Source organism: Schistocerca nitens, chromosome 1 (assembly GCF_023898315.1).
Source record: "Schistocerca nitens isolate TAMUIC-IGC-003100 chromosome 1, iqSchNite1.1, whole genome shotgun sequence".
NCBI lineage: Eukaryota > Metazoa > Arthropoda > Insecta > Orthoptera > Acrididae > Schistocerca > Schistocerca nitens.
Genome location: NC_064614.1, coordinates 891,085,994 through 891,101,496, shown reverse-complemented (window position 1 = coordinate 891,101,496; position 15,503 = coordinate 891,085,994). Strand labels below are relative to the sequence as shown.

Genomic DNA, 15,503 nt, shown 5'->3' with positions numbered 1-15,503 from the left:
TTAAGAATCATTTACAGGATGCTTCATGTGTTGATTTTTATGAGTTTATATTTGAAAATATCAAACTCCTAAATGACAAACATTCTTCTGCAATATATAACTGAGAATTAGAAATAAGTACAGTAAGCGATGGAAGTAATAAACATTGTCTGCCCTTAAAGACTTCGTAATACTGAAGTAGTGTATTATGTTTGGGCAACGGCCTTGCCGCAGTGGATGCACCGGTTCCCGTGAGATCACCCGAGTTAAGCGCTGTCGGGCGAGGTCGGCGCTTGGATGGGTGACCATCGGGGCCGCCATGCTCTGTTGCCATTTTTCGGTGTGCACTCAGCCTCGTGATGCCAATTGAGGAGCTACTCGACCGAATAGTAGCGGCTCCGGTCGAAGAAAACCATTGTAACGACCGGGAGAGCGGAGTGCTGACCCCACGCCCCTCCTATCCGCATCCTCCTCCGAGGATGACACGGCGGTCGGATGGTCCCGATGGGCCACTTGTGGCCTGTAGACGGAGTGGTGGTGGTATTATGTTTGCATATCACAAATAAAAAACAACAGAATATTTACTCGAATAGTAATGCAAGGTATTTCGATTTCTTTTAGTTCAAGTTTTAAGGAGAAGGCGCTATGATGTATGTACCTGTAGCATAAGCCAAATACTTTAACCCAAATCTGCTATATAGATATAGTATTAACGAAAGTTTCCACAAAATGCCGATTCATTTGAACTTCTAATGTCTGTCCAATATTTTGATTTCGGTCATATCACTTATACGACCAGTGCTTACATATGCCTCTGAAGCCTGGACATTAACAACTAAAGATATTGAAACACTGGATGCATTTGAAAGAAAGGTACTTACACGAATTATCGGCCCAATCTGTGAAAGAGGAAGATGGAGGAGGAGATACAACCACGAGTTGTATACAATATACAAAGACCAACCCATCAGAAGGATAGTGAAATCATCCAGACTGAGGTAGGCGGGACATGTGGCTCGCATGAATGATACAGAAGTACCAAAAAGAATATTACAAGGAAAGCCAGGTGGGCAGAGAGGACGTGCTCGACCAAGAGCCAGATGGGAAGATGGAGTAATCGAAGATCTTAGGAAGATGGAGAGCATTGGCAAAGACCGAGAGAGATGGAAGGAAATTGTAGAAGAGGCCAAGGCTCATCATGAGCTGTAGAGCCAAGAAAGAAGAAGAAGAAGGGCACTCTGAGCTAGAAACATGCAAAAACGTTCTCTTACTGCACAATCCGTCGTCTCCTTCCAGCTCCGAACTTACCAGGTTGCTTTGGTGCACCCTGTCTAGCAGACCACGTTATGCCAGCGGCTTTGAAAGAAAGTCAATAGGAAAGTGAGCGGTACTCACGCACGACGAAGCAGATGGTGCCCCAGAGGCCGGGCGCCATGTTGAGGAGCGCGATGGTGGCGTAGCCGAAGAAGAGCGCGGCCACGTGGCTCATCAGCGCCTTGCCGTGCAGTGACGCGCGCAGCCGGCAGCTGGCGTACGCGAAGAAGGTGGCTGCGAGGAAGGCGCACGACACCACCATGCAGATGCTGGTCACCACGAACATGGCGACGCGGCCGCCCTCCTCCGGCGGTGGCGGCTGCTCCATGTCCGACGTGCACAGCAGCGCCGACAGCGAGCCGTTCCACGTCTGCCACAACATTTACGGGTGTATTTCCAAATACAGCACTGAGTCGGGCTAAATGAAACGAGTTTGATAACTCCGGGAAAGGGGAGGTACAGGGTGCGTGGCGGTGACTTCGTTATTTGAAACATGGATTTGACTGGAGGGATAGACGGCTAATTAGAAATTTATGTTTGAACTAGAGAGCAAGAGTAAGAATAGGAGGTGTGATGAGTGAAGAGATGTACGACAAGGTTGTTGTTTATCACCAACCCTGTTCAACATACACTACTGGCCATTGAAATTGCTACACCAAGATGAAACGCAGATGATAAACGGGTATTCATTGGACAAATATATTATACTAGAACTGACATGTGATTACATTTTCAAGCAATTTGGGTGCATAGATCCTGAGAAATCAGTACCCAGAACAACCACCTCTGGCCGTAATAACGGCCTTGATACGCCTGGATATTGAGTCAAACAGAGCTTGGATGGCGTATAAAGGTACAGCTGCCCATGCAGTTTCCACACCATACCACAGTTCATCAAGAGTAGTGACTGGCGAATTGTGACGAGCCAGTTGCTCGGCCACCATTGACCAGACGTTTTCATTTGGTGAGAGATCTGGAGAATGTGCTGGCCAGGGCAGCAGTTGAACATTTTCTGTATCCAGGAAGCCCCGTACAGGACCTGCAACATGCGGTCGTGCATTATCCTCCTGAAATGTAGGGTTTCGCAGGGAGGGTAGAGCCACGGGTCGTAACACATCTGAAATGTAACGTCCACTGTTGAAAGTGCCGTCAATGCGAACAAGAGGTGACCGAGACGTGTAACCAATGGCACCCCATCCCATCACGCCGGGTGATACGCCAGTATGGCGATGACGAATACACGCTTTCAATGTCCGTTCACCGCGATGTCGCCAAACACGGATGCGACCATCATGATGCTGTAAACAGAACCTGGATTCATCCGAAAAAATGACGTTTTGCCATTCGTGCACCCAGGTTCGTCCTTGAGTACACCATCACAGGCGCTTCTGTCTGTGATGCTGGGTCAAGGCTAACCGCAGCCATGGTCTCCGAGCTGATAGTCCATGCTGCTGCAAACGTCGTCGAACTGTTCGTGCAGATGGTTGTTGTCTTGCAAATGTCCCCATCTGTTGACTCAGGGATCGAGACGTGGCTGCACGATCCGTTACAGCCATGCGGATAAGATGCCTGTCATCTCGACTGCTAGTGATACGAGGCTGTTGGGATCCAGCACGGCGTTCCGTATTACCCTCCTGAACCCACCGATTCCATATTCTGCTAACAGTCATTGGATCTCGACCAACGCGAGCAGCAATGTCGCGATACGATAAACCGCAATCGCGATAGGCTACAATCCGATCTATATCACAGTTGGAAACGTGATGGTACGCATTTTTCCTCCTTACACGAGGGATCACAACAGCGTTTCACCAGGCAACGCCGGTCAACTGCTGTTTGTGTATGAGAAATCGGTTGGAAACTTTCCTCATGTCAGCACGTTGTAGGTGTCGCCACCGGCGGCAACCTTGTGTGAACGCTCTGTAAAGCCAATCATTTGCATATCACAGCATCTTCTTCCTGTCGGTTAAATTTCGCGTCTGTAGCACGTCATCTTCGTAGTGTAGCAATTTTAATGGCCAGTAGTGTATATCTGGAGGAAATTATAAATGAAAGTTTTGATGGAAGTAGAGGAGCTTGTATAGGGGGTCAGAAAGCGGAGTGTATAAGATTTGCAGACGACATGGTTGTGATGGCAGAGAGTGCAAGAGAAATGGAACAAATGTTAGATGATCTAAACACAACATTAAAGGAATATGGAATGAAGATTAACAAGAAGGAAACGAAAAGTATGGTAACTGGAGGAAAGGGGAAAAATGCCGTATGAAAATAGGGGGAGAAGGAATAGAGCAAATGAATAACTTCAATTACTTGGGAAGTGTAATTTTGGATGATATGTATTGCTCAATAGATATTAGGAAAAGAACTGTAATGGCAAAAGAAGGATTCAAGAGGAAACAGAAATTACTTTGTGGACTGCTAAACAAAGATCTGAGGAAAAGACCTGACAAATGTTACATCTGGAGCGTTGCACTATATGGTGCGGAGACCTGGACATTGAGGAAGGAAGATGAAAGAAGACTGGAGGCACTAGAGATGTGGATATGGAGAAGAATGGAAAAGGTGAAATGGGAAGTCCGAGTAAGGAATGAAGAAGTATTAAGAAGAGTTGGAGAAGAAAGAAACATGCTGAAATTTATCAGAAAGAGAAAACGGAACTGGATTGGACATTGTTTGAGGAGGACTGTTTATTGAAGGAAGGAATAGAAGGAATGGTGGAGGGAAAAAGGGGAAGAGGAAAAAGAAGATATCAAATGCTGGACAATATAAAAGGAGACAAACACTCAGAAATGAAAAGACTGGCTGTGGACAGACAAAAGTGGAACAGGCTTAACCCAAGACAAGACCTGCCGTAAGGCAGAATACCATACTACTACTACTACTACTTATTGTTGTGTGTGGGAGGGGGGGGGGTTGAGCGCATTCAATATAGGCATAGCGGTTACAGCTAAAACAACTGGTTTTCGGTTATATGTTTTTTTTTCAGGCCAGTTTAACGTGACTGTTAAAACCGCTAAAAATAACCTGTTCCTGAAATAATTAATTTTCGGTTTTTTGTTCCCATTATTTCCGGCTATAAAAGTAGAAATCGAACAATGATAGAAAAATTTCGACGCTGTTCCAAGGTACATAGAACGAAAATATTAAATTAAATGGGCTGTCCACCGTTCACTGCTATTCTCGAAAAGTGGTAAGCGGTTGTATGCTGGAAAAAAGCACCAGTATTCTCGTAGTTTTTTGACTCTCTGCTCAAAAATCACGTCGTAATCAGGGATAATATCAATATTTTGGCATTACGAATAATCAGTACTAAGGTTGAAAACTGAGGGTAAAGAAGTCTATTTTTCGTGTTAATTTGACCGTTTTCAAGGGCTTCAAGCAGAAAGGAATATTATGGAGACACTGGCAGTAGATCAGCTACTTCCTATTTTTATCGTATTATTATGAATGAATTGTTAAGTTTCTGATTTATTACTCTTACCATAATGTCCTTTCTGTTCTATTATTTCATTAAAATGGCAGACAAAGTTTTACTCTTTCAAAGGAAATGAACCATTGTACTTCACAGTTACGTCACTTCGTAAAAATATTTGCAGCTTACGGTTGGTGCCATTCTGCAATACAATGGATGTCCGGCGGCGACAGCCAGAAACTACCGTAAAGGCCAGCTGGAGGCACGTCTTTCATACTGGGCGCGCACGTGTATAGAGTTTAACCCACGGCACACAGCAACAGGGATTATTGTCTCAGAAGCGGTGTACCAATTCTTATGCCATGTGTTTGTTGCATGGTTCTCCCGGCAATTGTTATTAAAACAGCACGGATAGCTTTTCACATTTTCTATAATAACACAATATTTCAAAACAACACAAATTTTACATATAAAAATTAATTCTTTTTCAAGAAAGGTTTATTTAAAAACGAAAATTTTTAGCACAGTTGCTATGACCAACTGATATTTCGGTCTTTTCAATCGTTTATTAGAAAAAATAAAAAACACCTGTTCTTACCGGGACCAAATAACGAAAAATACTGGGTGTTTGGACTAAAATATGGTATCGGTTTTAACTTGTCGGTTTTTCCCATGCCTAATTCGAAATAGGGATGGGAAAAACCGACACCAGCATTATACTTCTGAATGACCGGTAGTTTTTGGTATTTATTTGGTCTCGTTTACATCAGATTTTTTCATTTTTTACAAACAACCGGGTAAAACGACAGGCATATCAATTTTCCACAGCAGCAATGCTAAAATTTCTGATTTCTAAATAAAACTTTTTAAAAAACGCTTAATATTTATTCGTAAAATTTCGATTGCTTTGAAATATTGAAGTATTATAGAAACTGGGAAAAGGGATCCACATAATTTTATTAGCAACGCCCACACTTCAGAAACTAGCAACAAAGACATGGCAAGAGAAACGCTACAGGACTGCAGAGGCAATAACGTACCCATTGCGGTGTGATGTGACCTATTAGACGGTACGTGTTTTGTACGTGCAATGTGGTAGTTTCTCGCTGTCGTCCCCACACATCAGTTGTACTGCAGAATGATACCATTACTAGTTTCGAAGTACTTTACAAGGTGCGTTATCAATGAAGTATAATCTTCCGTTTGTTTCAAAAAATTAAAAAGGGGAGGTGGCAGAACAGACTTGCGACATCATAGAAGACCCGTGGTCTAGGGATAGCGTCTTTGATTCATAATCAAAAACGTCTTCGGTCCCGGGTTCGATTCCCGCCACTACCTAAATTTTGATAAATAATCAGCATTGGCGACCGAAGACTTCCGGCATAAGAAGTCAGCCTCATTCTGCCAACGGCCTTGTCAAAGAGGGTGGAGGAGCGGATAGAGGTTCAGGGCACTCTCTTGTCCTAGGGGTGGGAAATTGCCCCTAAAGGCGGAAGAATCAGCAATGATCAACGACGTGAGGATGCAGAAGGCAATGGAAACCACTGCATTAAAGACACGTAACGTGTATCCACAGGACATGTGGCCTGTAATTGAAGAAGTATCATGATGATCTCTCCATTGGCAAAAGATTCCGGAATAGTCCCCCATTCGGATCTCCGGGAGGGGACTGCCAAGGGGGAGGTTACCATGAGAAAAAGATTGACTTATCAACGAAAGGATAACGTTCTGCGAGTCGGGGCGTGGAATGTCAGAAGCTTGAACGTGGTAGGGAAACTAGAAAATCTGAAAAGGGAAATGCAAAGGTTCAATCTAGATATAGTAGGGGTCAGTGAAGTGAAGTGGAAGGAAGACAAGGATTTCTGGTCAGATGAGTATCGTGTAATATCAACAGCAGCAGAAAATGTTATAACAGGTGTAGGATTCGTTATGAATAGGAAGGTAGGGCAGAGGGTGTGTTACTGTGAACAGTCCAGTGACCAGGTTGTTCTAATCAGAATCGACAGCAGACAAACACCGACAACGATAGTTCAGGTATACATGCCGACGTCGCAAGCTGAAGATGAACAGATAGAGAAAGTGTATGAGGATATTGAAAGGGTAATGCAGTATGTAAAGGGGGACGAAAATCTAATAGTCATGGGCGACTGGAATGCAGTTGTAGGGGAAGGAGTAGAAGAAAAGGTTACAGGAGAATATGGGCTTGGGACAAGGAATGAAAGAGGAGAAAGACTAATTGAGTTCTGTAACAAGTTTCAGCTAGTAATAGCGAATACCCTGTTCAAGAATCACAAGAGGAGGAGGTATACTTGGAAAAGGCCAGGAGATACGGGAAGATTTCAATTAGATTACATCATGGTCAGACAGAGATTCCGAAATCAGATACTGGATTTTAAGGCGTACCCAGGAGCAGATACAGACTCGGATCACAATATAGAAGTGATGAAGAGTAGGCTGAAGTTCAAGACATTAGTCAGGAAGAATCAATACGCAAAGAAGTGGGATACGGAAGTACTAAGGAATGACGAGATACGTTTGAAGTTCTCTAACGCTATAGATACAGCAATAAGGAATAGCGCAGTAGGCAGTACAGTTGAAGAGGAATGGACATCTCTAAAAAGGGCCATCACAGAAGTTGGGAAGGAAAACATAGGTACAAAGAAGGTAGCTGCGAAGAAACCATGGGTAACAGAAGAAATACTTCAGTTGATTGATGAAAGGAGGAAGTACAAACATGTTCCGGAAAATCAGGAATACAGAAATGCAAGTCGCTGAGGAATGAAATAAATAGGAAGCGCAGGGAAGCTAAGACGAAATGGCTGCAGGAAAAAAGTGAAGACATCGAAAAAGATATGATTGTCGGAAGGACAGACTCAGCATACAGGAAAGTCAAAACAACCTTTGGTGACATTAAAAGCAACGGTGGTAACATTAAGAGTGCAACGGGAATTCCACTGTTAAATGCAGAGGAGAGAGCAGATAGGTGGAAAGAACACATTGAAAGCCTCTATGAGGGTGAAGATTTGTCTGATGTGATAGAAGAAGAAACAGGAATCGATTTAGAAGAGATAGGGGATCCAGTATTAGAATCGAAATTTAAAAGAGCTTACGGTCAAATAAGGCAGAAGGGATAGATAACATTCCATCAGAATTTCTAAAATCATTGGGGGAAGTGGCAACAAAACAACTATTCACGTTGGTGTGTAGAATATATGAGTCTGGCGACATACCATCTGACTTTCGGAAAAGCATCATCCACACAATTCCGAAGACGGCAAGAGCTGACAAGTGCGAGAATTATCGCACAATCAGCTTAACAGCTCATGCATTGAAGCTGCTTACAAGAATAATATACAGAAGAATGGAAAAGAAAATTGAGAATGCGCTAGGTGACGATCAGTTTGGCTTTAGGAAAAGTAAAGGGACGAGAGAGGCAATTCTGACGTTACGGCTAATAATGGAAGCAAGGCTAAAGAAAAATCAAGACACTTTCATAGGATTTGTCGACCTGGAAAAAGCGTTCGACAATATAAAATGGTGCAAGCTGTTCGAGATTCTGAAAAAAGTAGGGGTAAGCTATAGGGAGAGACGGGTCATATACAATATGTACAACAACCAAGAGCCGGCCGCGGTGGTCTCGCGGTTCTAGGCGCACAGTCCGGAACCGTGCGACTGCTACGGTCGCAGGTTCGAATCCTGCCTCGGGCATGGATGTGTGTGATGTCCTTAGGTTAGTTAGGTTTAAGTAGTTCTAAGTTCTTGGGGACTAATGACCACAGCAGTTGAGTCCCATAGTGCTCAGAGCCATTTGAACCATTTTGAGCCAACAACCAAGAGGGAATAATAAGAGTGGACGATCAAGAACGAAGTGCTCGTATTAAGAAGGGTGTAAGACAAGGCTGTAGCCTTTCGCCCCTACTCTTCAATCTGTACATCGAGGAAGCAATGATGGAAATAAAAGAAAGGTTCAGGAGTGAAATTAAAATACAAGGTGAAAGGATATCAATGATACAATTCGCTGATGACATTGCTATCCTGAGTGAAAGTGAAGAAGAATTAAATGATCTGCAGAACGGAATGAACAGTCTAATGAGTACACAGTATGGTTTGAGAGTAAATGGGAGAAAGACGAAGGTAATGAGAAATAGTAGAAATGAGAACAGCGAGAAACTTAACATCAGGATTGATGGTCACGAAGTCAATGAAGTTAAGGAATTCTGCTACCTAGGCAGTAAAATAACCAATGACGGACGGAGCAAGAAGGACATTAAAAGCAGACTCGCTATGGCAAAAAAGGCATTTCTGGCCAAGAGAAGTCTACTAATACTAATATCAAATACCGGCCTTAATTTGAGGAAGAAATTTCTGAGGATGTACGTCTGGAGTACAGCATTGTATGGTAGTGGAACATGGACTGTGGGAAAACCGGAACAGAAGAGAATCGAAGCATTTGAGATGTGGTGCTATAGACGAATGTTGAAAATTAGGTGGACTAATAAGGTAAGGAATGAGGAGGTTCTACGCAGAATCGGAGAGGAAAGGAATATTTGGAAAACACTGATAAGGAGAAGGGACAGGACATCTGATAGGACATCTGCTAAGACATGAGGGAATCACTTCCATGGTACTAGAGGGAGCTGTAGAGGGCAAAAACTGTAGAGGAAGACAGATTGGAATACGTCAAGCAAATAATTGAGGACGTATGTTGCAAGTGCTACTCTGAGATGAAGAGGTTGCACAGGAAAGGAATTCGTGGCGGGCCGCATCAAACCAGTCAGTAGACTGGAAAAAAAAAAAAAAAAAAAAAAAAAAGAGAGAGAGAGAGAGAGAGAGAAACGACATCCACCGCGTTCTTTGCAAGACAAGGCAAAACTGATTGATATACCTGGAGTATAAAGGGAGTAGGATTCCTCGTGCATAGGATGGCAGGGTAGAGAGTGAGTTAACCATGAACAGATCAATGATAGCGCTGTTCTCATCAGAATCGACAGCAAACCAACATCAGGTATATATGCCGACGTCTCATGTGGAAAACGAACAATAGAGAAAGTATGTAAGGATATTGAACGGGTAATTCAGTATATAAAGGAAAATAAAAATCTAATAGTCACGGGGGATTGGAATGCGATTGCAGGAAAACGAATAGAATAAAGGTTTACGAGACAATATGGGCTCGGACTAGGAATAAGACAGGAGAAGGACTAACTGAGTTCTGCCATAAATTTCAGCTAGAAATAGCGAATACTCTGTTTAAGAATCACAAGAGAAGGAAGTATGCTTTGAAAAGGCCAGGAGATATGGAGAGATTTCTATTAGATTACACCATGAAAAACGAAAGTAATGAGAAGTAGCAAAAATGAAAATAACGAGAAACTTAACATCAGGATTGGTGCTCACTAAGTAGATGAATTAAGGAATTCTGCTACCAAGTCCGCAAAATAACTCATGACGAACGAAGCAAGAAGAATACAAAAAGCAATCTCCGCAGTGACAAAAAATGCATTCCTGGCCAAGAGAAGTCTACTAGTATTAAACATAGGCCTTAGTTTGTAAAATAAATTTCTGAGAATGTATGTTTGGAGCACGGGAAAGAAGAGAATCGAAGCATTTGAGATGTGACGCTACAGAAGAATGGTGAAAATTAGATGGACGCTAAGGTAAAGAATGAGGGTTCAAAAAAATGGGTTCAAATGGCTCTGAGCACTATGGGACTCAACTGCTGTGGTCATAAGTCCCCTAGAACTTAGAACTACTTAAACCTAACTAACCTAAGGACAGCACACAACACCCAGCCATCACGAGGAAAAGAATGAGGGGATCTCCGCAGACTCGGCGAGGGAAGCAATATGTGGGAAACACTGACAAGAAGGGACAGGATGGCAGGACATCTGTTAAGACATCAGGGAATAACTCTAGAGGGAGCTGTAGAGGATAAAAACTTTAGAGGAAGACGGAGTCTGGAATACATTCAACAAACGAATGAAGACATTTGTTACATGTGCTACTCTGAGATAAAGAGGTTGGCAAAGGAGAGGAATTCGTGGCGGACCGCATCAAACCAGTGAAAAGACTGATTACTCAAAAGAAAAAAACTGGGCGAAAAGTTAATACCATCCAAAAGTGACGATGAAGGGAATTCATTAGCTTGTGATCTTTCGCTCTCACTGTCGCCGCAACCGTCTCTTTCGCCATGGCAATGTTTGCTGGAGACAATAAGATCAATTTCTGCCTCAGACTGAGCGCCATATCGATCTTCATCTACTACTCCTACACCGTCATTAGAATGGTCGAATCCTTTTTGAATTCTGCATTTATTGCTGGCAATAATAACAATAAAAAAACCGAAAATCGGTTATTTCAGTAACCGGTTGGGTTCGAGCGGTTTTAACAGTCAGCTTAAACTGGTGGCGAAAAGGACCGATGTAAACGAAAACCGGTTGTCTTAGCGTAATCGCCATCTCTAATTAGAAAAGGCGGGACCTAACTTTTTTTTACGACTAATTTAGTGCAGATCGTGCAGTGGACGAGAGAAAATCGCGAGTTGCCGTGGTGACTTAATTTTCCAATGGCCGTTCGGTCATCGCAATCAAGTTTAATATTGCGCATGCATTGCTCCTGAACGAAAATCGGTTGTTATGTGAGTGGACACGTTTGTGGATGCTGGCAGTGTGCAGAAAAAGAAACAAGAACCTTCAAGACCCACCAGGACACCAGAAAACGTCGAGAAAGTAAGGCTGGCGATTTGGAATGCGCTCCGGCGATCTGCACCCATACATGCAGCTGCTCTTGCAATTTATGATTATTCATAAGGGTTTAAAATTTCATTTACACAAACTGGCCGCCATGCACACTCTCAACCCAAGCACTTTTGTTTCACGAAAAAATGATGTTGAAGCCTTGATCTAAAACCTGCCTCGTGATGCCCTTGTGTTCTTCAGTGACGAGGCACATTTTCATTTGTCTGGATGCGTGAATAAACAAAACATATGATAAACGAGTAGCACGATCCCCTGAGAAATTCGTGAGCAGCACCTGCATCCAGAACATCCAGAATGTGCGACTGTTTGGTGTGCATTATCCAAAATTGGCATGATTTTTCAAAGAGAACGATAGTGCAGTCACAGTCACTGCTGTGTGTTATCTTTCGGTGACTGATAATTTTTTCTTCCCGAAGTTGAAGAAATGGACGAGTGAGATAGCTGGTTGATACACAACTGCGCCACGGCTCACATGTCGCAAACGTCAATGACAATCTTGCCCCAATACCTCACCGATTGTCTTTATCTCCTTGAGGGCCGAACTTCAGTGGTCAGTACACTCGCCAGATTTAGCCTCCTGCGAATTTTTCTTATGTGGTTATCGTAAATACTTGGTGTATACCAATCGTCCACGGACCTACGTTGTAGAACAATTCATGCAGCTCTTGCCAACAGAGACAGAGAAATGATGGACCAAGTGGACCGAAATTTCCGATTTCGACTCTCCGAATGGACTGAGCAGAATGGAGACCACGTTCAAGATATCATTTTCAAAATCTAGTGGAATAAAATTTTAAATGTATCTCTACGTAAAGAAAAGAGAATGAAACTCATACCTCCAACACTTTCTATTTTATGATTTGTTTTTTTACAATAACGAAGTTCTCTCATCCACGCTGTGAGTGCTATAAGAAAGTGTTGGCGTATGCCAATACACAGCCTTCACTGAGCGATGAGGATGGCGGCAGAAGGAAGAACGCAGTGTCTTTACCTGTGTGCATTGTAGAATGTAAACAAGGAAACAAAGATATTGGATTCAGTGGGCGTAAATCAACGACAAATTCACACAAGGACGTTGGGAAGATAATGCGACATTTGCGTTTACGGTAGAGGAAAGTACGAGAGGATGTATGCACTGGAAGGAAGAAAGGAAAGAAAAGGATGAAGGAAGGTAGGAAAAGGAACGGAAGGAAAGAAACAAGTGAAAGAAACGAAGGAAGGACAAGAAAAGATGTAAGGAACGACTATTCTTCCTGTAGACAACAGCATTATCGACGAACATTCTGACTGTACTGCTGACCTTACCAGATGTCCGATAAATCACTACTGCATATTGAGAACGTTAGCGATCCTGTTGCGCTTCCTTGAGGCACGTCCGATGCTGCTTTCGTATTTTCTTTTTTTTTTTTTTAACATTCAGCTTTCAATATAAAATTCAGGGTTTCATTAGTCACATATCAAACAGCCAATCTGCGTAGATTCTCCGTATTATCATATCTTGGTTAGTAGTGGTCAAAGATTTGGCACACTGTCTAACGCCTTTCGGAAATCTAAAAAGATGGAATCTGCCAGTTCCCCTGCACCTGCAAGATATTATGAATGAATAAGTATGGAAGATTAGGGTTTAAAGTCCTGTCGACATCAAGGTCATTAAAGCTCTGGCCAGGAAATCGGCCGTGCCTTTTCAAAGGCACTATACCGACATGTGCCTGGAGTGATTGAGGAAAATCGTGGACAACCTAAATCTGTGTAGTTGCTCGAGGATTTGAATGTCGTCTTCCCGAATTCGAGTCCAGTTGTAACTGGTTTATTGTATGTACACCTACTACTACTAATAGTTTAGGATTCTGAAAAAAATATTAAGTCTGCATGTATTTCTTTTATTCTGTTAACGTTGCTTTTCTTGTATTGTAACAGCTTTGTGTATACAGATCTGATGTAATGTGTTATGCCAAACATAGAGTAGAAATATCTCTGGTCTGAATATTCAGATACGCAGAACTGATCTTGTGTTATCAACATACATTGCAGCAGTGATCAAATGATCTCGGAACGTTTATTCGGGACGTTTGTCCGTAATGCGTCCTATAAATTTTCCATGTCATAATATCGATAATACAGACAGATTCCCTTCGCTGGTGCTGTGGATTTCGTACAGGCTGTCTGTAACACCACAGCAATGTGCATTTGATACACGCAATAAACTGTTTCTTAGCTTTGAAGAGCACCATCACGTCACCTCACATCAGTTCGCCTATCCCAGTACCGAACGGCGAAAGTGAGGTTATGAGTCACTACGCATGATAAAAAATGTCCGAGTGTAATATTAGAACTGTGGAACTAACAAAGACAACGTTTATTAATGGCCAAAGCAAACTTCATAATGTATGTTCTTGATTAATTTTGTTTGACCTCGTGCTGAGAAGCGAACATTTCAAAAAAATCTCTATTTATTTGACATGGAAAATATATACACACACATCTAACAATATCTATAAAGAATAAATGGGGCCTGTTTACCTTATCCATTGTGGTTTATTTTTCTTACGTAACTAAAACCGTCATAAATAACTGTATTTTTCTCATTCGTTAAAGCTGACTTTTTCACTTAAAAAGTTATGAATTGAGATATCTGACCTCACTTTTGTAAGAACACTCAATGGAAAAAATATCCAAGTCGTCATGGAGCACTAGCAATTAGCACCGAAAACAAAGAGTAATCATAAAATGTAGGTTAAGAAGATAAAAAAGGGCAAAATCCACTATATAACTCGTGTAAGCGCGGCGAAAATAGGTTAACTTCCGATATTAGCAGACGACGATGCCTTCGAAACTTTCTTCCCGAGAAATCTTGGCGTGCCATGACGTAACTATCCGATCTGTTGACGACTTGTGTTAATGCCGCCATTTGAAATGCATTGTGGAATGTTTTGACATGACATGACATGTAAAATGGTGACCATTGCCATTAATCAAACATCGTCCCTGCATCAGATGACAATTCCAGCTAAATATTGACAGCATGCGCAGAACACAATGCTCACTCCAGAGATATTTCTACTCTATGACACTAAATCAATCCTGTTGTTTATTTGTAGTATTCATTCTATTTATGTGTATTATTTAGTCGTAATTTTAAGAGCTTTGGCCTGTAAGTAAATCAATATCCGTGTATAACGTTATGAAGGGGGGCAGTTGAAGAGCTATGGTGGGCTTGTTGTGTTGCAACTTCGAGTTAGTTGAATACTACTAGATAAAAAGACTGTCGTCATTTGAGACAGTGCACTTTCTATGGACTGGTTTAGTAAGCTCAAAACTGTATCGAGATCTTTGAGAGGATCGAGCTTCTAAACAGTTTAATGTCGATGATGTGAGAAATAAACTGCTACATCACGCCAGGGTTGATATTCGGCCAGCCGTCCCCTGTTGCTTCTAGAAATCTTTATTCTTAATAATTAATTAACTCGATTGGTCCTATCCCGTTCCGCTTAAGAAACAGTGAAAGTTAATTTAAGGCATATTCTGAAAAACCATCGATGAACGAGACAGCAGAGAGTCGGCACCAGAGATCTTGCAGCAGTCGACTCAAGAGGGAAACTGAAGATGCAGATCTCTGCAATCATAATGTCGACCGTCAACTGATGTTTCATTGCTGCTGGCGTTCTGGGTGTAAATACAAACAAATTCCAATAGACAAATACGCAGTGTCTTACATAGGTTCAAGCCAGATTTCAATTTATCCTATGCGATCAAAAGTATCCGGACACCTGGCTGAAAATGACTTAAAAGTTCGTGGCGTCCTCCATCGGTAATACTGGAATTCAATATGGTGTCGCCCACCCTTAGCGTTAATGACAGCTTCCACTCTCCAGGCATTCGTTCAATCATGTGCTGGAATGTTTCTTGGGGAATGATAGCCCACTCTTCACGGAGTGCTGCGCTGAGGAGAGGTATCGATGCCTGTCGGAGAGGCCTGGCACGAAGTCGGCGTTCCAAAACATCCCAAATGTTTTATATAGGATTCACGTCAGGACGTTATA

General features: G+C 42.3%; 1 protein-coding gene across 2 annotated transcripts in view; it reads right to left on the bottom strand.

Moving 5' to 3' along the window:
- LOC126191836 (G-protein coupled receptor Mth2-like) overlaps window positions 1–15,503 on the bottom strand; it is a 652,141-nt gene that overhangs the window by 491,450 nt on the left and 145,188 nt on the right. For both annotated transcript variants that reach the window (XM_049932559.1, XM_049932558.1), the window contains exon 4: window positions 1,375–1,663. In XM_049932559.1, the coding sequence (XP_049788516.1) occupies window positions 1,375–1,663 (289 nt within the window). The remainder of the gene's footprint in view (window positions 1–1,374; window positions 1,664–15,503) is intronic.